A 23,870-nucleotide genomic window follows, 5' to 3' on the forward strand; every position below is an offset into this window, starting at 1 on the left:
ATGGCATTACGAGAAATTCATAATGCCAGTACCTGGTTCGGAAGGCAGTCTTTGAGATATCATCTGATTTCACTTTTAGTTGATGATAGCCTGACCGTAAATCAATTTTCGAAAAGATGACAGCTCCTTGTAATTGATCAAACAAATCATCAATTCTTGGGAGTAAATACTTATTTTTGATTGTCACTTTGTTCAACTCCCGATAGTCAATACAAAACGAAGGGTAATGTCTTTTTTCTTCACAAATAAAACAGGTGCACCCCACGGTGAAAAGCTCGGTCTAATAAACCCTCATCAAGTAACTCTTATAACTATTCTTTCAATTCTTTCATTTCTGTAGGGGCTAATCGATAAGGGGCTTTTGAGACCGGGTGAGTTCCTGCCACAACATCAACTACAAATTCGACCTCTTTATCTGGGGGTAAGCATGTAACATCATCATGAAATACCTCTTGGAAATTCACAAACAACATCTGTATCTTTTAGTTCATGAACCGGTGGATCAATAACTAAAACAGACGCTAAATATCCTTGACACCCCTTCTGTAATAATTTACAATCCTTCATACAAGAGATTATCCGAAGAGGTAAGGATATACCTGCACTTGCTACTGTGAATGGTTCAGCTCCTACTGGTGCAAACTTGATCATTTTTATGCCACAATCGATAGTAACTCTGTACTTCGAGATCCAATCCATTCCCAATATCACATCAAAATCGGTCATTTTCAAAACTATCAATTCAGCATACATCTGATGGCCTTGGACATATATTGGACACCCTCGCACAATCTGATCTGTCTGTAATTCTTGCCCGGAAGGTAAGGCTATGGCGAGTTGTGTCTCTGTTGTACTTGCTGTAATGCCCAGTCTTCTTACAAACGATTCCGAAATAAAGGAATGCGTGACTCCTGAGTCTAGTAAAACAATAGTAGTAATACCAGAAATCAAGAACATACCAGTGATCATCGATGTATCTGCATCTACTTCTTTTTTGGTCATGGAGAAAAGGCGTCCCTGTACTTTCTCAGAACTCCCTGGACAATTCCTGGCGAGATTCCCTGGCTTTTTTCAACGATAACAAACATTGGAACTTTGCATACATTCCCCGACATGAAGTTTACCACATTTAGGACAAGGTGGTGTATCTTGTTCTTTACGTGGAGGGGGACCCTTGCCACGAGGTTCCTTTGGTCGGGTACCTTTGCTATCGGTCTTTTTGCCTTGTCCTGTTCCTTGGCTCCTTTGAAAGTACTGCTGCCTTCACTGTTGTCTGTCTCTGTCTCTGTCAATGTCTTGCTCATCCTGTTCTGCCATAAGTGCCCTTTCCACTATCTCTCCATAGGTAACAACTTTCGACATCCGTACATCTCTTTTAATTTCAGAGCGAAGTCCCCGCATGAAGTGTTCGCCCTTACTTGTATCATCATGTGCAATATATGGTACGTATTGGACTCCAGCTTCGAATTGTTGTATATATTCAGTCATTGACATGGTTCCTTGCTTTAAATTCAGAAAATCACTGGCTTTCTTGGCTCGTACGTCTTTACTGAAATATTTGTTGTAAAACACAGTTTTGAAAGTTCCCCATGTCAATGGTCCAACCGGTAATGCTACTTTTTCACTTTCCCACCATATTCTTGCATGTTTTGTTAAAAGAAAGATGACACAAGTTACTTTGTCTGCATCTTCCATATGAAGGTAGGAGAAGATGGACTCCAACGACTTAATCCATTCTCCTGCTACTGCTGGATCGGTGCTTTCCATGAATTCCGGAGGATTCAAACGTCGAAAACGATCATATACGTCTATCTGAACAGGCATATGTCTGTGTACTATGGCTGTGCTTGTGCATGTTCATGAGTAGTCCGTTGCATCTCCAGTAGCTGCTGTATTTGTTCACCATGGACTTTTGCTTGTTGTTGGAGTAATTGAGCGAAGTCATCTACAGGTCGTGGCGCACTACCCTCACCTTCGACTGTTGGGGCCTTGCCCTTAGATGACTCTCCTTCATGTACTTTACGTTTCGGTGGCATCGTCGCTTATCTTAACCTACATGTAGGATACATAGACACATAATTTAGCATAAACTATGAGATACAAAGATACTTACTTGCCGAGTTCCCCATGTGTGGATGAAGTGCAGTGTCTTCCCTGTCGAAGAGGCATCACTTTGACGGTTTATAAAAATTTTTGGATGATGTCCCTATATTTTGTATACACCAAAAACTCAAGCAATACTATTCATACACACTTATAAACATATTCTCATATACAAAAATACTTTGTATCATCATCCATCACATGGAACTTGTTTCAAACCCTGACATAAAATTTACTACAATACATATGCGGAAGCTATACAATAAGATGTCCCGGTTCTTGTCGAGGTAAGGCACGTCACAAGCATCCATTGGCGAACCAGCATCCTACGTCTCTTCACTACCTGATCCTGTAATACATGAGCTACGTGAGTTTATAAAACTCAATAAGTTGGCACTTGTACGTATTAATATGCGTCGAAGGAACATACATATCAAGTCGTGACAACAATGAATCTCATAAATAATAGCGTAGAACTTACCAATAGTAACAAATTTAATGCGTATATTCCTTTAGAATTTTTAGGAAAAATACTTGCAGAATTAAAGAAATAATTCAGCGTAATTGATTTCCAAAATAATTTTCACACTTAAACTCTACGTCGGCTTAACTCCACTAAACCATCAGAGATCATATATATTTTATTTTTTAGCAAATAGAAATTTTCACCATATGTTGCCTGTTGAACTCTTATAATCTCCTGAGCGGAATATATTCACAAGCCTATATATATGCATGACCTAATTATGTCTAATAATAAAATGTAGCATAATAAAATATAATAAAGTGCACGCGATGTGTACTTGTGAGATATTTTTATTGATGTTGGCAACATCTACCGACAACATTCCTAATCGTGAATTTATGTTTTGGTGTTAATAAATAATTAATGTAAAACTGATATAAGCTAAACCGAACTCCAAACAATATAGAACTGATTATGTCCATAAGCTAAACTGGTTTACATGAACTGGACTAGTTAAACAGAACTGCCTCAGACCTAAACTGAAATATATCTTAATATTTTATCAGTTTATTAGTTATCATCATTCAGTCTCAATGACATCAATTTACACTAAAGGTTAAACTGATTTTTGGATAAATTTTTTTGTACATTGCTAACACAACCATAATCAACCTCATTACATTTTATATGGATGTCAGGAATGATGACCTGGAAAAAAGACACAACAACTATTACATTATTTGGAACATATATTTTTTTAAGTTTATGATCACTGCAGTTCGTAATCTATAAATAGACATACAGATCAGTTGAGCAGGTGTTACCAAGTTACAAGAACAAAAGTTATACACTTACAACAACCAAGTTTCATGCTTTCAAGTTCAATCAAAACCGTTCATACACTAAGGTACACTTTACAAAGTATTGTGTCTGATCATTGATGATAATTAAGTGCTAGGAATTCTTTGTAATTCATTGTATTCGAGGACAATACATATACTGTTTATTCGTTCAATTGAGTATACTAGTAGTTTCAGTTTTGGTAATGTTAAGTCTGTTGGAATATTTCATGTTCACAATCTTGATTTTGATGTTAACAAAACTTGTTATTGTATTTCTAACATATTTACTCATGTGTGAAGTTGCAAACACAAGAAACAAACTGAAACTGAATTTAGCCAAACTGAATTTCTGGAGAGCTTCGGTGTTTTGATGATATATCTCAGCTGGAAGATTCAAATGACAATCCGCCAATATGAATGATCAGAAAACTCAATTTGGAACAAGTCGCATTTCACATCAGTTGGGTAAAATTGGATGTTATCAAGGTCTAACTGATTGCTGAATTACCGAACTGACTACACGAAAACAACAATCAGTTGGATATGATCAGTTGCGGTATTTTGGTCATATCTCTCAGTTCAGTTATTGGAATAAAGCGATTCGATATGAGTTGGAAATAAAATATGATGATGTACAAATAATTTTCATAAGTCAAAGTCTGAATCGAAGCTTAAGATGCTGATAATGACGATGAACTACTGGTTCTGTACAACCAGCTGATTTCAGCACACCAGCTGAAATTGAACTGAACCAGCTATTGACCAACCGAACTGAGATAAACCAGCAGCTGACCAACTGAACTGAACCAGCTGCTGACTAACTGAACTGAACTGAACCAGCTGCTGACCAATTAAACTGAACGACCAGTTGAGTTGACCAGAGTTGACTGGTTGACCAATTTAAGCTCTGAAAAAGTCCAGCAATGTGAATTTGATCGTTGCAATTTCAGAAACAGTGCATAATATTTCCAAACGATCATATTTTTGTGTCTAACGTATATATCATTATTGGTGCATATAAATACAACATCTTGAAGATCAAACAAGAGCTTTTGAAGATGATTTAAAGCATGTGTAGTTAGCATGAAGAAATTTGCTAGTTGAGAGCACAATTCTTTGTGTGAGGATACATTTGAGATGTACACTATAAATGATAAATTCCTCACACACAATCACTCATACGTATACAAGAAAGTTCTTCAAAGATTAGTTGAGCGAGTCCTGCACAAAGACAATAAACTTCTTTATGTTATCTTTGCATATGAGACATTAAAAAATATGCTGATTGTGAGGTGTTGTCTGCAATCTTGAGTGCTATGAGCTCAGTTAGGCAGTAATGTAAGTCCTAAGCTGAGTGAGTTTCTACAAAGAGTTGTATAAATTAAAATTTTCTAGTGAATCATTCCTAAGGTGGAAGAAAAGGTGACATAAGAACATTTGAAGTTTCTGAATATCCATAAACAAATTCGTGTCTATTTTTTATTGTATTAACTTATCATTTCATAGTTTTAAAGATACATTGTTGAAGCATTTTATATTTTCTTCAAATACCAAAATATTGCATACCAAGTTTTTGATAAAATGCTTCAACCAAAATATTTTTAATCATTCAACTTGCATATATTTTTAAATACTTTACAAAATTTTTAATAGGTTTCTTAACGAAGGATTATTTCTAGTATTTTTCGTTTGGTGTAAAAACTAAAACCTATTTAATTCATCGGTGTTCAATATTTCAAGAACCGAGGTATTGTAGCTCAACGATGATCCTCCTAATCGTTCCTGTCAAAGTCCAAACTGTATTAGGTGTTCGCAAATTATTTGTAAATATCAAAGTCTTCTAGTGTGAGCTTTCTAAAAAAGAAAAAGGGATGACGTAGGAGTTTGAGTTCTTCGAGATGTTCGTCCACAAATGAAAAAAATGAAAATTTAAATTTCGTGTGTTTAAGAATCAGGGAAACCTCTAACAAATGAAGTAGATATGCTTAATTTTTAAAAACACATTATTGTAAATATCTTTTAATTTAATATAAGGGGCTTTATTATTATTTTTTTCCCGATGTTTGTGATTTGCTCAAAGCCAAACTATCACCTTAATTTAATTTTTTCAAGAAATATATATTCACAAAATATCACAAGCTTGTTTGAAATATGAGTTCTATCAATTGGGCTATGCTCAAAAACTTGCTATATACAAAATCTTGCTATATATAATAAACTGCATGCGCACGCTTTGCTTTTCGCTCCGCTTCTCCCAATTGGCAAGCCGTTCGCCGCCTTCTACTAGTCTCTAAATTAATATATTTTTGTGTGTATTTTCAAGAAATAGGAGCTAAAAGCGTGGAGGTCAGCTGAAGATTAAAGCTTCAGACCGGGAAAACGTGAGTGATGGATGCATTTGGGTTAGCAAAATCCTTTGGTCGATTCAAGAAATATCGTCATGGCTCCCGGTGAAAGATCAAAGAAAGAAAAAAATCATTCGAGTTTGCGATAATTTCTCCGCCAAAGGGTTATATCTTTTGGGAGTTGGGAACTTAATGGTGATGAACTGATTAAAAAGGTGGATTTTTTTTTTCTTCTTGAAGTTCGTTTATTTTTACTTAGTGTTGAGATGGAAGTGATAAAATTATTTGAGGAGTTGATTAAATAATGAGATCTCAAGTGGGTTTCTCTTCTAATGATTGGATTTGCTTAAAAATATATATTTTTATCTTAAACAAGATTTGGTAGTTTTTAAGCATTTATAATCTCACTACTATACTTCCTTTTTATTTTCACTTCTCTTGAAATTGTTCTTTTTAACCCTTACTATGGATTTTTGTTTTTAAGCTTTTTGAACTGATTATGACATAAGTACGTGAAATTAGCGGTGCTTGTTGGTGAGTATTTTCTATTTATATACTATATTTGCACGCATCCTAATTTAGCCGAAATCTTGTGTAAGTTTGGAAATTAAGTCACTTATTGATGTAATTTACCTCACACTAAAGGGAGTTGGTTCCATTGGATCTTGAGAACAAAAATTCCTATTTAACAACATTCATGTGATTAAATTTTCAGCTGTTTTGAGTTCCAGTTGCATTATTTGTCCACCATGCCTCTGTCAGAGTTTTTAAGAATGGCTAGAGGAAAGCTTGAATCTGGCCAGCTGAAAACAAGTCCTACTGATAACTCTTCTAGGTAAGCTCAGGTTTAGTTTCACTCTATTTCTGACCTTTTGTTTATTAAATCCATTTTCTCTTGATTCATTTAGGTAGGTTTCATGTGAAGTTCGTGGATTTTCAAGTATATTATTATAATGTTAAGAGATATTGTTGGAATTTTATGCAGAGTCGATGGTGATTTAGTTGAGCTAGTATGGGAGAATGGGCAGCCTATGATGCAAGGTCAGTCCAGTAGGGCTGCAAGAACCTTTACAAGTCATTGTTTACAGTCTAATTCTCTTAGAATTCGGGATGCCGGTGTAGGACATCCAACTGTTTCAAGGATTGGAAAATTTGGTGAAGTTGAGACAAGCTTGATTGATATTTCACCCATTGTGCCTCCAGGGGAACTAGATTTAAGTCAGGATGATGAAATTGATCCATGGTTAAATTTTCCCTTCGATGATGCCCTGCCACATGATTACCGTCCTGAAGTCTTACCTGAAACATCTGGTGTTACGTCTTCCATGCACCATAGCGCTGTATCAGTGGACAAGAGTTATAGTTATGATCATACAGTGAGCAATCTGCGCAGAGATGGGGTTGGTTCGAAGGGTTTGTCTTGTAAAGCTCACACATTAAGTCCATGGCCGCCTCTGCAGGGCCAGACATCCGATTCCTCCTTAGGATCTCAATTTTCAGATGTTATTAGTAATAACAGTAGTATCTATCCAGATGCTGTCTTTGGGCAATCAGCTCAGGGTAGGGATTTGGCAAATGAGTCTGCAAGTACGAAGATTGAGTGGCCGAATATTAAGATTCCAAATAATAATCTGTTGAATTTCTCCCATTTCTCAAAACCAGCATCCCTTGTCAAAGCTAAAGCTCCAATCCATGATGGAATTCCTTCTGCGGTTTCATTGGGAATGGAAAGAGTGGGAAGTAAGGATAATGTTTCTGTTTCTAGTGGGCCTAATCTTGTCAAATCCGCACTTGATGAACCTCTAAGTAATTCACAAAAGGGCATCAGCTTTCGTGTTCAGCCAGCTGTATGTGTGATGGGCAATTCAAGACCATATATGCAAGAGGCACCTAAGGAGTCCCTTCCTGCTGAAAAGACTGAAGAATTTTGCCAAGTTTCTTCCATCAAGAATGACAATCCCATTATTCCAAATAATCATTCCAGTTTGAAAGGAGTCCGAGATAGTGAGAAAAATGTTGAGCCTGTGGTTGGTTCGTCCTCTGTAGGCTCCGACAATTGCACTGATACAGTTTCTTCTGAAAAAAGGCCTAATTATAAGAGAAAATTTCTTGATATAGAGGAGTTTGAGTGCCGCAGTGATGTAAGTGATAATGTGAAAGAAGCTACAACTTAACTGTTTTTTTAGTGTTTATCCATTTCTAGCTGTTATGTTCACAGGGTATTCAAACTGAATGTGTTGGTGTTAAAAAGGCAACTTCTCCTGGAGGTACAGGGTCAAAGAGAAGCCGAGCAGCAGAAGTGCATAATCTTTCCGAACGGGTGAGCAAGCATAATCCAAATGTTAATTGAATCGACTTGCTTTTATTTCTGCTTGTAAAGTGAAACCCATTTATGATGTGAAAACAGAGGCGAAGGGACAGGATCAATGAAAAAATGCGTGCTTTACAAGAACTTATACCCAATTGCAATAAGGTAATGTATTCGAGTGATTGCTTTAATATTTTTTTGTAAGTAGCTCTCAGGCTGTAGACCGAGTTGATCAGTTAAGAAACATAAAAGTTGTAAATTGAATCCTCGTTTTGTATGTTCTTGCATTTTCCCTCCAATTGGATTCTAAGTTCTATTGCCAGTCAAAATCTGTTTTTCTTTGTTTTCTCGACTGGTTTTGTTGGAGGAGGGTACTGTATGGCTGAGTTTGAAATTGAGTTTAATTTGCCCTTTACTTTATATGGATATCATTATCTAAACCCAGTACAAATTTTGTGTCCTGTGCTTCTAAAACCATATGAACTCAACCTGACCGTGGCCAAAGGTTTCTGCCTTCCTTCAGCTTTGTTTCTTTCAATTTTGTCAGGCCGATAAAGCTTCAATGCTTGATGAAGCCATTGAATATTTAAGGACGCTTCAACTTCAAGTACAGGTTAGGTGAAGTTTTTACACTTCCCTATGTAGTCGTTTATTTCAAATTATAAACTTGTTTTAGCCTTCTTGCTTTCTTTTTCTCTACAATGAATCACCTCAACAATAATTTAGCTTCATCGATATGATTTGAGGGTGTTGTGTTTCTATTTGAAGCTGATCAAATGGCCTACATTTTTGGTGTATTTCTTTTTGAATGCAGATTATGTCCATGGGAGCTGGGTTGTGTATGCCACCGGTAATGTTTCCTCCGGGAATTCAACACATGCATCCTGCCCATGTACCTCACTTTTCACCCATGGGTATGGGAATGGGAATGGGAATGGGAATGGGTTTGGGTTTTGGAACAAGTATGCTAGACATGAATGTTGGTGCATCACCGAGATGTCCTATTTTTCCTGTACCTCCCATGCAAGCAGCACAATTTTCACATCCTATGTCAGGTCCCATTAATTTCCCAAGAATTTCAGGTCATAATTTTCCTGTATATGGTTTTCCAAGTCAAGGACTTCACAATTCTTCCCCAAGAGTACCCCTGGTTCCATTAAATCGGCCTCCAATAGATTCAGCAATGGGTTTAAGTAACTCTAGGATAGCGAAGCACAATGAAGTTCAGAGTCTGTCTCCAAACTTGAATTCTGGGGATCCATCGACTCTCAGTAATTCTCTAATCATCGGCAATGCTGAATCTAGCAGCTCAAGAAATCATGAATCTAATCAGGTTTGTGTTCTTTCATTCTACTCTGTTTTGGCTAGAAATGTCACGATCAGCCATATATATCGAAAAGAAAAACTGGTGGAATCTTAGAAATAATGTAGGCAATAGTAGTGAAGATCCAAGTATGCGAACTTAAACTTGTTTGAGCTACTGATGACCAAAAGAAAATGACGAACTCATCTTCAGCCATGCATTTTGGAAAGAAGAACTGGTGGATTTTGAGTACTACTGTGGGCAATAGCAGTATAGATCAAGTATGAGCTCTTAATCTTGTTTGAGCTAGGGAGGGGGATCAAAAGAAAATTACGACAGTGCTTACTAAGATTGATTGTAGAGTGCCAAAACGTGAACTGATGGAAAATCTCATCAAATGAACTATGAAAGTTAATTACATGTATATGTGATGATGTTTTTTTGAAAGAAAATTACTTATTTGGTCGATTTCCCAGTTGAAATGGCGAAATTGATTTCTAGGTTCTTCCTACATATTCTCTCAGTCGATCATTCTGTTTGTGTGAGTTAACTGTTATCTAAAAGAGGAGTTGTAGTTGATATTTTAAGATTGACTAAAAAATAGGAAAAAGATGAAAATGTTGATTTTCATCTGCATTGAGATTTATATGGACTGAAAGGGAATAGGAAGGTCAGTGAGACTTCCAATTTTATTTTTTCTCAATGTGGATTGGAGGGGAAGGTAAGGGAATAACCGAAAAATCACAGAGCATCTTGTGATATAAAATAATTCATATTCATCTTCTCATACATCCTATCCCCGCCCCTCAGAACAAAGCATTTCCATGATAGCTAACAAGCTCAACTTCGGGCTCAGTTGATATTGGCCAATGTTTGTTTTATTTTATTTATTTCATCTACCATTGTAATTTTTTGGTGCAGCTGCAAACCACAACCAAAGTTTTAGATAAGCCCTCAGTGGGGCAAGATAATGAACACGCTACTGATGTTGGTTTCACGGCATCTGCCTCTGTTGCAGCAATTGACTTTACCAAAGAAGCTGGTGAGCCATAATATATGCATCTACTTGGTTGCTTGCACGTACATCTTAGTTCACGCATTACAGCGTACTTTATAATAACTAATGGTTTGTTATTGAATCAGGCTGTGATTAATGTTTGAATTAACTACTTTTGGTGGAATGGAAGAGATTAGAAGCATTTTACCTCGGGATCTATTTATGTATGTTGAAGTCTCAGTTTTGTTGAACACACACGAGGTGGAAGGTATGATAGTGATCATTGTTTTCCGAATTTGTTGAGGGCCTGAGCTACAAAGTATACGGCTTTTGTTGTTTGTAATAGAGATTCACAATCTTTTCCTTTTTAGTATTGTATTTTCAACAACATGACTAGTGGGTCAAAAAGTTTCAGGAAAGTAGGATTTAGCAAACGGGTTGGAATATAAGTTAGCCAGGTTAGCAGCACAAATTTTGGTTTGGAAAGCAATCTGTAACTTACATTTTTTCAGTGAAAGGTTTTTTTCAATTTGAAGGTGCCGAAATATGTGTATGGACATGTCCCGTGTATTTTAATAAGATCTTTTACATTGATATGTGAAGTTAGACACGTTTATAATGTTGTACAAAACCGTATGCTATTAAAAATAAAAATAAAAATCATGGCAATGTAAATAATGTTTCTTAATCAATTACATTGAATATTTTCCACTTCTTATATTGTATGTCAAGGGGAAACCAAAAAGATGAAAAATGGACAGAAAATTTTGCTTCTTCATGGAAGCACTTTGGATAGGCATTCCCCTGGGCTCTGGGGGTAGTAGAGATATAAAGTCGATTTGTCCATGGCCGGAACTTTGGTTCCTGGAATTCACGGTTTGATCCTAAACGACTGTTACACAGCATCCCAGTGTCAAGGGGGTGAAGTGAATCTTCCTTGTAGATGCTTCACCAGCTGCTTGTTTATCGTTTCCTCTATCATTATGATATCTTGTTCTTATCTTGAACGCTCATATGCTCAGCCTAAGAGACTCAAGTCCTGAAAAGCCAATGGTTTTAACTGAGCTAACTAACTGATTGTTGTTCACTGTCATGTTGTGCTTCTATTCACCGTTAAATTTTGTTCTATAGATCTAGATGATGTCAAAGTTGGTGAATTTATAGCGCATGTTATCCCCCACCATTCAATTATTGCTGCCTTGATCTGGAGAAGCCATTGTTTTATGTCCAGAAGCATGTATGTGCTAATAATTTTGCTGCGAGTTCTCGTGCTTAAAAGGTGGCATTCTCTGTTTTTCGTCATGTTTTCGGTTTACATTGACATTCCTAATTTGTCAGCTTGCATATTCCATCCCATAATATAATATAATGTCATTGTCTCTAGGCAGGTGATTATTGATTCTGTTACTAATTGATAGATCTTGGATAAGCATTACTGTCCTATAGAAATTAAAATTTTCTAGTTTGTTTATGATTAGTTTTTGTCGAAAATTTCGAGTTAATTCAAAGATAAAGTGTAATAGAGAGGAGTGAAGAGAATCATATTTGCTCCTTCTATACATGATATATCGATATGCATTGGGACTAATGTGACGATAAATTTAATATTAGAGATTTAAGGAAAGATTCAAGTTGTTGCTTGGGGTAATACGGCAAAAAAAAAAAAAAAAATGCAGCGGCATGCCTGAAACTATGAAAGGAACACTAAGATGAACTTATCTAACAGAAATATATTTATACTCGGCCAATAAATAAAATTTCTTCTTGAATCAATACACAAACCACCAAATAAAGTAAAATATACGAGAAAAGAAATCTTCCTAGTTTGAACAACATTACGCGAGACACTGAGTAACACAAACAATTTATGCAGACAATCCAAAACAGCAAAATCAACACAAGTCACACATGGAAAATAAATAATATAACCAACCCTTTTCACTTTGATGCATTATTTGCTAAGCTCGTCCTTTGTTTCCGAGGCTGCAGGTGCTTTTGAGTTCTGGGATTTCCCAGTTATTGCTTTCTTGGCCTTCCCGAGTGAATGCTTCACCATTTTGATGATATTGTTTGATTGCTTTTTGACTGGAACATCTTCTTTAGGAACATCTCGGGATGTTTTTGTTTCCTCGGAATCATTGGTGCATTCTGAATCTTGTGCATCAGCTTTTACAGCTTCATCATCTTTTTTCTCTTCCTCTAACTTGGTTTGCTTCGCTTCTCTATCAGTAATTGTTGCTTCCTTTTCTGCCTTATCATCCACTTCTGCAGCTGTGTTGGTTTCACCTGAAGCTACTGTCTCTTCTTTCTTTTCATTTTCTGGGGGGCCCAATTCTATGTCCCTGGAAATAGCTTCCGAAAGAGCTGTCCTTTCTGTATCCCCTTCACACTCAGCCGATGATTTATCAGCTACGACACTTTTTTCTTCGGTTTCCACTTTATTCTTTCTGGGCTCAATTTTCTCTGCTCCTGTTTCAACAGTCTTCTCTAAAACTTCACCTGAGGGAGAGTATTCAACATCTTTTACTAGAACTTTGATTTCAGGAGTATCTGAGTCGACTTGATCTGAAATTTCAACCACAATGGTTTCCTCTTTTGCACCTTCCACTTCAATAGGCAACTTGGAATCCTCAACTTTATCGATCCCTGTTTCAACCTCCACATCTTTGACAGGGTCAACTACTATAGGTTCCTTTACTGTCAGTTCAGTAACTTCAGGTTGCTCGATTGGCTTCTCCTCCACTAAAGGAGTAGATTCGGAAATTTTTGAAACTTTCACATCATCTGGCTCGATTGTTTCCACCTCTGCGGCAGGTAATTCTTCAGCTTTACTTGGCAGTTCCTCTCTCTTTTCTTCAAGCGATTCCGATCTTGATTCCTGCTTTTCTGCAGCATTCCCAGTTCCTGTTTTATCTTCTGATTTCCATTCAGTACTGGGTTCTGAATTGTTAGTTTTTCCTGATTCAAGAACAGTTTCTTTTGTCCCTTCTGTAATTGGGCTATCCACAGTTTTAGTTTCCTCTTGGATCGCAGGAGATTTGACTTGCTTATCATCGACCTTCTGTGCTGTTGGTTCAGCTGCATCCTCAGCTTTTGGCTTTTCATATGTTCTAATCTCCTTAGCTTCGTCAGCTACTGCAGGAGGTTCAGCACTCTTCTCTTGAATCTTCGCTCTTGATTCAGTTGATGCGGCTGCTACGGCCTCTGGTTCCGCAGCATTTGGCTCTTCATCTGTTTTGATCTCCTTGACTTCTTCGGCCACACGAGGTTCAATTTTCTTCTCCTCGGTCTTCTCTCCTGATTCGGCCGCTACACACTCTGGTTCCTTAGGTTCCATGATTTCTACTTTTTCGGGTTCAATTCTTTTCAGTTCCTTCCCACTTTCCTGCTTTACAAATTTATATGTGATTGTATAAGAATCTAACAACAAGATGGGTAAACAACAAGAAGTCATCTGTTTTATAGTGGAAAAAAATCATCAGCATATGCAAAATAAAGCAGGATTAAAGAAAAAGTGATTTGAATAATGTACAGTAATAAACAGGTTGAAAATTCTTAAGTAAAAATTTAAAAGCAAAAAAAGGTGGTGGATCAGGGTTATTTCCAGTTGCCTTTTAATTTCTAAAGTAAGCAGGTTGAAAGTTCTAAAGTAAAAATCTAAAAGCAAAAAAAGGTGATTAATCAGGCTTATTTCCAGCTGCCTTTTAAATTGTTTATTCAAGATGGTATGTGACAACCATATGCATGCTGTCCAGTCATTTGTATCATGATATTTACTCACTGTACCAAACAAGAAGTGTTTTTCATTAATCTGTATACAACTCTCCAGTTGAATGTGAGAAAATTTAATCTACTTCCGAAGTTTCTATTAGGAAACCTTGATATCATATTTTGAGAACTGACAAAAATAACTGGATTTTGGATGATCCCGACTCGACTTTATATGAATTTTCTTGGGATTCCTCAGTTCTCTAATTAAGACGAGTACATAAAAAACACATCACCTGTACCAGAACTCCAAGTATCACCTAGTAAAAGTGAGTCCAATGATAAAAGTTTTACAAGAATTTAGCCATGGAATACTATCATAACAGGTAACCATTTATACATTCTTGATGATAAGAAACAAGAAATCGGCCACCAAATCCTCCTCCAAATTTCATGAAGATATACAAAATCAAGAAAAAGCATACCTGATCAGAAGCAGCAGCAGCCATAGGTGAAATGACTCACTTTTAGCCTGAATTATAACAAAGTTCTTTACAAGTGAAACTGTTACAACTAAATATGTATTGAATAAATGAGAAATCGAAGTACAGAACAAGAAAAGAAGAGAATGATATGGTTGGCAACAACCACAGAAAAAGATTAAATAATTAAAAGCAGCAAAGTGTACAACACACTGGTTAAAGAAAGTAGAGCCACACCCCTGAATAAAGGAGACACGCATTGTGGGAAATATAGATAATATGCAAATGATCGATGATCTGTCACCACCCGAAGAGAGATGGGGTCCCATTTTTTTAAATTTTCCTAAATATTTCACATAAGATACGTAGAAAATACGGAAACAACGAAATCCTCCAACTCTGTGCTATATATATATATATATATATATATATATATATATATATAACAATCTGTCAAACAGAAACATTTAAAGGCGATACATACAAGTATACGGCATAATAATTTAAAGTCTTGTGATCTAAATTTACGAGAGCCCATTATTTTAATTTGAAGTCATGAAAATGTAGGAATTTTTGGATGGTGCTGTCAATGGAAAAGTGACAAGCTTTATTATGGGGACCAGAGGTGTTAATTGTCTGATTTTGTTGGTTCATGAAGAACCCAGATTTAATTGATTGCAGATTCCTTCGTTTTAATTAATTAATTGAGATACACGTTGCTTAGTGCCAAAAACATATTTTTTTTTTCTTCTCATTTCTTAAGTTGATAAAATCTGAATCAGCACATTACAAGCATATACTAGATTATTTTCACTACTTCGCTTTGAAGTTCAATTTACGTTGCAAAAGGAAAAATGTCTTGGCATACCGGACATAATTTATTCTTTGATTACCTTTTTTTTTTAATAATATCGTGCATAAAAATATAGATTTTTTTGTCTTTCTAGACTAATGTTATTTATGATAAGATTTATATTATCTCGTAACATGATCTTTATGTTTAAAAGAGTTTATTTCATAATGAAACTTTTGTTTCTATATCTTGTAAGCATCTATTCAATGAATAATTTTAGGTTAAGGAACATATATATATTGAAGAACAGAGGCCGTATAAAAGAGATTTTTGACGATGATAGAAAAAGAAAGAGCAAAAAAAGAACGAAGAATCTGTGTGTAGCACATCACTGTTTTTGTTGTGTTGTTATGGAGTGTAATCCACAACCATTCTTCAACACTAGCTTCTTCAACAATCCGTTAAACGAAGTGTTGTTTGAGAGTTGTTCGTTGAACAAGATTTCGGCTTCATGCATCCATAATTGTTTGATTACTTTGGTGATAGATATTTTTGATTCACTTTGATCCTTAGATGTGTTAAGGGAGTTAGTTTTTGGTTATTCACTAGTATTGTGTATATAAACTGCAAGTATTTTTTGGTGAATCTTTTGCCATGAGACACTGCACACATGTGTTCACTTCTGGATAATTCTTTGTGTCTTGATTTATTTAGGTAAAATTTTGTACGTTGAATTATTCCACTGTATGTTGTGTTAGGTGTTACAATATCACGCACAACATTTACTGTGGAACACAGAGTCCCTCTATTACACAGTATTTTTATGTTAAACCACCATATTTCAAGTAGTATCAGAGCGGATACTTGACGTTACTAGGTGAGATTATGATTATTTTTTGCTTAAGAGAAAAAGTACTATAAACATCCCACTTGCCAGCATGACACTCTGACCACTAGTTCTGGATGGATTCAACTACGCTATTTAGAAAGTCAAAATGAGGCTATACATAAAATCTATTGAAGAAAGTACATAGCAACATGTGTCGATGGTTAGACTCCACCAAAGACTGTTGATGAAAATGGTGGTAGATTGATTAAACAAGAAAGTACATGGACGACTGATGAAGTTCAAATCTCGAAATTCAATTCAAAGACACTTAATGTCATCTTTAGTTATGGTGACACATATATGTTCAATTTGTTCATCAATTGTATCTCTATCAATGATGCATGAGAAATCCTTCAAAAACATTGTGAAGGTTCTGAAAGCATGCGAAGAACCAAGCTAAGGATGCTAACTACCAAGTTTGAAAATCTGAAAATGGAAGAAGCTGAGAAAATTACTATCTATGATCGTTGTCTTCATGATATTGCCAAATAAGCTTTTAGTTTTGATGATCTAATTTCAGATGAGATATTAGTTAGCAAAATTCTAAGATCATTTTCAGAATGAGTTGGGTGCAATAATTGTCCTGGTTGGTAGAGCGATCGAACCGTGGTGCTTGAGCTGCTGTGCAGTTTAAAAGATTTGAGTTGCACCATTACCACCAGCTATAGCTTTTGGTAAAGCGGCAAGCGCTCGGTCCTACAATTGGTATCAGAGCCAAGGTCACATGTTCGATTCTCATTGATTGCAAGGAGTGCAATTATTGGGAGGGAGATTGTTGGGTGCAATAATTGTCCTGTTTGGTAGAGCGATCGAACTGTTGTGCTTGAGCTGCTGTGCAGTTTAAAAGAATTGAGTTGCACCATTACCACTAACTATAGCTTTTGGTAAAGCGGCAAGCGCTCGGTCCTACAAAATGCTTTAACATCAAGATATGTGCAATCGATGAATCCCCAGACACCGGTAAGTTTGGACAAGATGAACTGATAAGCTCTCTTTGAAATTTTGAGATGAACATAGACTTATAGAAGAAAGACAAAGGGAAGACTATTGCATTTCAAGTCTCTAATGACTCCTACAATCATCTATTTCAACTTTATGAGGAAGTCAACGAGTCTGATATGTGTCAAAACTACATCTCATTAATCACAAATATGCTTGGAGACTACCTGAAGAAGATAAAAGACAATAAGAAAACTGGTCAACAATCAAAATTTTCCAAGCATAGTTGCGAGAAAACTCAGAAGTCCACGAGTCCGATCTGTGTCAAGACTACATCTCATTAATCACAAAGAAGTTTAGAGACTACCTGAAGAAGATAAGATACAATAAGAAATCTGGTCAGCAACCAAAATTTCCAAGCATAGTTGTTCCTGAGAAAACTCAAAGGATGTCATACACTTAAGGACAGTTTTGATCGAGGAATAAAGGAAAGATTCAATCAGATGTCAAAAGGTTATACTCGGTACAATGCAAAGAATGCATTGGTTTTGGAAACTATGCAAATGAGTGTGCAAATAGACTCAGAAAAACAAAAGATTGAATGTCTCCTTAAGTGACGAAGAGTCTAATGAAGAACAAGAATTCAATGAGGGGTAAAATCATACATCTTGTATAACCTATTGGAGGAGAAACATTGGATGCAAGTTAATCTACCAGGTGTTGCATTGGGTATCAGAACACCTGGTAGGAACATCTCTCCAAACTCGTCAAGCTCGACCTGCTTTAATGTGACAACCTCAACTGATTCAAGAAATCTGGAAACCCAGGAAGTTGATGAAGAAGATTTTACTCTGGAGAATATTTAGAAACTATACAAGGATCAAGCGTTTACCACCAGGCCAAAAGCTGTAGCTGTTAGCAAAGACACAAATTTATTTCCTTATACTTGTGACAGCGTAGAGTGCACCTACTTTGGTGTTATGGGTCGGGATGTTATACCCATGAGTTCGAGGAGGTACTTGTCTATCTGCTGGTGCTGTCTCATATCCCTTAGAGATCGGTCTTACCCTTTCACTACCATTGGTCTTGTCCCAAACAGAAACAATATTACCCGTTAAGATCTAGTGTCACTATTTTACAACCCACTTAGCCAACCAGATCAAGCGGCAGAACTTCAGCAGCTTGACGCATGAAAACTTTCCAGGAGGTCACTTATTCCAGTACTACTCTCACTCATGCACGCTTAACCCAACATGCTGAACTCTCAAAGAAAAACATTGAGTTGAAAAGTTCTGTGGCCAGAATTGACGTGATCTTAAGTAAGAAAGACTTGGAGATGGACAAGATCAAGGCTAAACTTGAAAATGCCTCACAGACCCTTGCTAAGTTTAATTAAAGCTCAACCAGGCTTGATTCCATAAAGATGATTAGAAATGACAGCAAAAGTGTCCCAGAACACCAACCACAACACCACTGTTGAAACATTTCATGTTCGCAATCTTGATTTTGAAGTTAAACAAAACTTGTTATTTTGTTACTAATTATTCTACCTAAGTGCACAGGAAGCTGAAACTGATCAGGATTCGAGCTGATCAGTTATCGAGTTAAAACTAAAGCTATCGAGACACAAACTGAAAGCGTCAACTGATCGCCCAAGCTGAATCAGTTCAAGTGATTGTCCAGCAGCAGACTTTCAGAATTCCAGCTAACTGACGAAGAGCTCAACTGACAAGTTCAACTAAAGCAACGAAATCAGTTCAGCTGACGAGCCAACTGATTTCACCGAACCAGTTCAAGATCAGTTCAACTGACCAGTTCAGAACATCAGTTAGGAATCAATCAGTTTGAAGAACACGAAAAGATTATTCAATGGAATCCAGATGTGCACACTAAGAAAAAGTTATTGTACGATCAAAGGTACAATAATAGACGTTGCAGCAAAGCTTAAAGACAAAATTTTCCAGCATAGATGTCGGAAGTCGAAACACGAATCTCAAGGAACACATTCAAGCTGCAACAGATACAATATTTGAGTCTCATTGTACAATCATTTTCCCACCTATAAATAGAAGATCAATGAAGACGAAGAAAGAATGAAAAATACATGAGTGTGGAAAAACAATAGAAAAGGCACGCTTATTGCATATCAGCTTACAATGAGCAATCGGCCCAGAGGGAACACTCCATCGTGTTATCAACTTAGGTTAGAAACAAAATTCACTCAGTGTGTGAGAACACTTTCGTGTTGTACTCAGAGATCAGTTCTCTCTCACACACACGCACATCCCACCACTCAAATATAGCCTTGCACAAAGACAATAAACTTGTGTATGTAGTCTTTGACACATATACGTTAAAAAGTGTTGGCTGGATGGTGTTGCCTTCAGTCTAGTATAGGAGTTCAGTTAGGCAGTTGTGTAAGTCCTAAAGTGGATTTGTATAAATCAATTGTATAGATCAAAGTCTTCTAGTGGATCCTACTCGAGGTGGTAGAAGGGGTGACGTAGGAGCAGTTGAAGTCTCCGAACATCTATAAACATATCTTGTATTTTAATTGTTTAACAATTGTTTTCAAACTAAATTTATCAGTTAGAGTATCCGTCAGTTCAGTTTTCACCATAACTGAACCGATATATATCACAACCGATTCCCTTTATTTTTAGTTATTCAGTTACACATGATATAAAATATACCAGTGTTTCTTAACGAAGGATTACTTTGATTTTTTTCGCTTGATTTAATATCAAACTCGATCTAATTCATCGGTGTAAACATTCTTAGAACACGAGCTATTGCAGCTCTTGGACAATATTGTGTTTGAAGCATCTCAAGGTTGGACCCGGGATTCATTCTGATTCGCCCAACACACGATCCTTCAACCACCAACAAAAGAACTTCCGTGAAGAAGATTTTTGTACATAAGGAGGAAATTCGCTGCACTGTTATCTACATTTCTTTTAAAGCTAACATTACAGGGATTTGGTATTTCGATCGTGCCCTCCATATGATATGTTCGAAAGATCACTTTACTGATTATGTTGAACTAAAGAGTGGCCGAGTAACCTATGAAGGTAATGCAAAAAGAAGGATTTCTGGCAAAAGTACGCTGAATGTGGATGGACTCTTTAAGCCTCACAACGTCCTTCATGTCGAGGGACTTAATTTATATTTAATAAACATTAGTCCATTATATTATGATGATTCACGTGTTAAGTTTGAAAAATATACTTGTGAAATTTTGTGATAAAGCTAATGCATGTGTTATGATAAGAACAAGATCTGCCAACTACTGCTATCAACTAGGAGAGGAACACGCTTGCAGACATACAAAAGTTAATGAACTCAATTTGATGCGAAGCTCCAATGAAAGCATGAGATCCTTTAGAGTTTCCGGAGGGACCAATCACGAGAAGACGACTAAAGAAATTCAAAAGTGGCACTACGAGGAGTGATGATCAAGGAAGAAGGGCTCGTGATGCATGGGAGTATATTTGGGGGCCAAAGGAACATTATTCAAGCATATTTTTGAACGACCGAGGCTACACGGACCTGTACCGGACCTGTACACGGGATCTGTGTCCATTACACTCGAGCATGAGAAAATCAAGTGCCTACACGGACCTGTACACGGGATATGTGTCCACTACTTTCGAGACGTGAAAATTACCGTGACTACATGGACCCCCTTCCCGACCTCTAAACGGGGTCCGTGTCCTTTACGGTTGTGAGAAATTTTTCCTTCTTTAGAGTTTTAATTTGTTTGGTAACTAGATATTGATATCCTTTTGATATGTAAAGATATTATGGACGAAAATTCAGATACAATTGAGATTTCATTGATTAGAATACACTATTCTTGAGTTTTTCTCTCAAACAATTAAAGCTTTTGCTTTGTTAAAAATCAAACTTATCAAAGTTCATACTTTGTGGCGTTTATCGATCGTTCTTACGCGGATTGTCAAAGACGAGTTCTTTGAAGGTTCGATTGAGTTTCGGTTGTTTATTTTTGTGATTGTTTGTTGCTAAACTTTTCATAGTTTAGAGGTGAAAATCACGTTATACTTGTTTCAAAAAATCGGGATAACAACAATGAATTCCTTAAACGTTATTGAATTGAGGGCACGATTCATATATAATCGTGTTTGCTTTTCTTACGTCCGTGGATTCATATCATTTGGTATCAGAGCTTTGGCTTATTGAATTCAAGTAAGTATCTTGTTCTTCAATTTTCAGATCTGTTTATTTCTTTGTACGTTTCCATATCTGTTTTGGTTTATCATTCTTCGTCAGATTCTCGAAAAAAAAATTTATTTTTATTTTTTTTCTTTCTGATTTTCGAGAAGCAATCAGCCAAAAAAAAGTACAAAAATCTGAAAATTCACCATTATTTCTTTGTGGTATTTTGTTCTATTTCTTTTGGAGAGTCATATTCAATTGCCTCTCACAGTCAAAAAAGAAAATTATATTTTCAAATTGCTTGTCTACGTAGTTTAAGTGAGTCGGTCGCAATTGTTGGCTTGTTGAACTTGATTGTTTGATATATACAAATATAAAGCTTGAGCACACATTCAAGAGAACTATCAAATTAGAGTGAAAACACTTTGAGCGCGAGCGTTATTTCTTTGGAGTGACTAGTGGTATTTGTTGTGAGCAAAAAAAAAAGAGGAGAGACAAGCGTATTTTCTTTGGAGTGATCGTGATACTTTGGGTGAGGAATATTTTGTTTTCTACTAACGTTTTCTTGCAGGTACAAATCTGAAATTAAAATGGAGAGGAAGGTAGGAGATAATTCGAACCAAGGGTTGTCTAAGGTTCAAATGGATGCATTATTCGGTCATTTTAGTAGGATGACGAGGAACTAATTGGAGCCCTTACATGAGAGGTTGGATAAGCTTGAAGTTACTGCTAGTGGGAGTAAATCTAAGCCTAAAGATTGGGTAGAGGAGAAGACGAGGAATTTGATTTGGGAGTAGACGAGGAGAGCCAAAATAAGAATTGTGGTAAGAATGGAAGAGGTAGAGGATTTGGGAGAGGAAAAAGAGAAGCCGAACGAGATAGGTACAATGATGGGAACAAGGAGGATGGTAATATGGGTAGTATTAAGATGAAAATTCCTTCATTCTATGGGAAATCTGACATGGAGGCATACTTAGAATGGGAAAAGAGGGTAGAGTTTGTGTTTGAATGTCACCACTACTCCAAACAAAAGAAGGTTGGGTTGGCGGTGGTTGAATTTCTAGACTATGATCTCATTTAGTGGGATCAACTAGTGACCACTAGGAGGAGGTATAATGAGAGACCCTTTGAAACTTGGGATGAGATGAAGAGGGTCATGAGGAAGAGGTTTGTGCCCAATCACTACTATAGGGAGATGTTTAAGAGGCTACAAACTTTGAGACAAGGAGTAAAGAGTGTTGAGGACTACTATAAGGAGATGAAGATATTCATGATTAAGGCAAATATCGAGGAGGATAGTAAGGCAACGATGTCACGTTTTCTTTGTGGTTTGAACAGGGAGATTCAAGATCAAGTGGAGCTAGGCACTACTTAGATCTAGACGAGATGGTGCAAATGACCATAAAGGTGGAGCAACAACTCAAGAGCAAGGAGTTGGCCGCACCAATCAAACTGGGGGAGCGTCATCTTCTTGGCGACCAAATGTGGTGAAACGTGAAGAAGGTAAAGTGGTGGCCAAGCCCAAAGTAGACATTAAGTAGGAGACACCTAAGCAAGGAGGCAAGGTAAATCTGAAACTCCTCTTAATCGTTCTAGAGATACTAAATGTTTTAGGTGTCAAAGGTTGGGTCATATTGTTAGCCAATGTCCTGATAAGAGGGTGATGATCTTGAATGACTATGGTGAATATGAGTTTCAAAGTGAGGGTGATGACGAGGGTGATGGTGATGAGATGCCTGCATTAGAGGATCCCGATGAGGGATATGGGGCGGTTGTAGGTGAAGCACTAGTGACTAGGCGGATCATGAGTGCCCAAGTCAATGAAGAGGAGACTAATCAAAGGGAAAAATTGTTCCATACTAGATGTTTTGTGAGTGGCAAGGTTTGCGATCTTATGATAGATGGGGGAAGTTGCACCAATGTGGCTAGTAGTGAAATGGTAGAAAAGTTGGGTTTACCTACGTTAAAGCATCCTCAACTATATAGGTTTCAATGGTTGAATGATTGTGCGGAGGTGAAGGTGAACAAACAAGTGTTGGTGTCGTTTGCTATTGGGAGTACATTGATGAGGTCTTATGTGATGTAGTGCCAATGCATGCTTGTCATATCTTGTTGGGTAGGCCGTGGCAATATGATAGACGAGTGACACATGATGGGTACAAGAATATGTATTCATTTATATTGAAGAAGGAATCCATTATATTACTTCCTTTGTCCCTAAAGCAAGTGTTGGAGGACCAATTGAAAAAAAAGAAGAGATATGAGGCCAAAAAAAGAGTGAACTAAAAATCGAGATGGCCTTTGAAAGAAAAGATGAGATGGCTGAAAAAAAAGAGTGATCAAAAGAGTGAGACGTCCATACAAAAGAAAAAAGAGAGGAAAGAAAATGAGGGGAAATAAAATGAGAGGAAATAGACTAAGAAAAAAACATATATGGCCTAAAAGAGTGAGTTTAAGCAATTGATGCACACACATGAACCAATTGTGTTGATTTTTTTATAAGGAGATCATTCTTAACA

The 23,870-nt window shown here is 36.7% G+C and overlaps 3 protein-coding genes across 4 annotated transcripts; 1 reads left to right on the forward strand and 2 right to left on the reverse strand.

Annotated features, from left to right (window-relative positions):
* Positions 1-1,263: 1,263 nt before the first annotated feature.
* On the reverse strand, positions 1,264-1,824 carry LOC140810266 (uncharacterized). Its single transcript, XM_073168140.1, has one exon. The coding sequence runs from the start codon at positions 1,822-1,824 to the stop codon at positions 1,264-1,266; it is 561 nt and encodes a 186-aa protein (XP_073024241.1).
* A 3,762-nt stretch (positions 1,825-5,586) lies between these two features.
* Positions 5,587-10,893, forward strand: LOC140810556 (transcription factor PIF3-like). The gene is made up of 9 exons (XM_073168393.1): positions 5,587-5,971; positions 6,472-6,591; positions 6,742-7,897; positions 7,975-8,076; positions 8,164-8,229; positions 8,612-8,677; positions 8,879-9,397; positions 10,289-10,409; positions 10,511-10,893. Exons 2-9 carry the CDS (start codon positions 6,506-6,508, stop codon positions 10,519-10,521), a joined length of 2,127 nt encoding a protein of 708 aa, XP_073024494.1. The 5' UTR covers positions 5,587-5,971; positions 6,472-6,505; the 3' UTR covers positions 10,522-10,893.
* Positions 10,894-12,074: 1,181 nt separating this feature from the next.
* Positions 12,075-14,805, reverse strand: LOC140810557 (uncharacterized). Of its 2 annotated transcripts, none has more exons than XM_073168395.1 (2): positions 14,558-14,805; positions 12,075-13,752 (listed from the first exon to the last, which is right to left on the reverse strand). In XM_073168395.1, exons 1-2 carry the CDS (start codon positions 14,579-14,581, stop codon positions 12,316-12,318), a joined length of 1,461 nt encoding a protein of 486 aa, XP_073024496.1. In that variant the 5' UTR covers positions 14,582-14,805; the 3' UTR covers positions 12,075-12,315. The 2 variants fall into 2 exon arrangements, with proteins under 2 accessions (XP_073024496.1, XP_073024497.1); XM_073168396.1 differs by having other exon boundaries at positions 12,075-13,749; positions 14,558-14,804.
* Between the last annotated feature and the right edge of the window lie 9,065 nt (positions 14,806-23,870).

Source organism: Primulina eburnea, chromosome 13 (assembly GCF_022965805.1).
Source record: "Primulina eburnea isolate SZY01 chromosome 13, ASM2296580v1, whole genome shotgun sequence".
Classification (NCBI taxonomy): Eukaryota; Viridiplantae; Streptophyta; class Magnoliopsida; order Lamiales; family Gesneriaceae; genus Primulina; species Primulina eburnea.

Coding starts and splice junctions, on each gene's coding strand:
- LOC140810557 (XM_073168395.1), bottom strand. CDS start 14,581: ATGGCTGCTGCTGCTTCTGATCAG. Junction 13,753..14,557: donor CTGCTGCTGCTTCTGATCAG/GTATGCTTTTTC, acceptor AAATTTGTAAAG/CAGGAAAGTGGGAAGGAACT.
- LOC140810556 (XM_073168393.1), top strand. CDS start 6,506: ATGCCTCTGTCAGAGTTTTTAAGAATGGCTAGAGGAAAGCTTGAATCT. Junction 8,077..8,163: donor TGCATAATCTTTCCGAACGG/GTGAGCAAGCAT, acceptor ATGTGAAAACAG/AGGCGAAGGGACAGGATCAA. Junction 8,678..8,878: donor CGCTTCAACTTCAAGTACAG/GTTAGGTGAAGT, acceptor TTTTGAATGCAG/ATTATGTCCATGGGAGCTGG.
- LOC140810266 (XM_073168140.1), bottom strand. CDS start 1,824: ATGCCTGTTCAGATAGACGTATATGATCGTTTTCGACGTTTGAATCCT.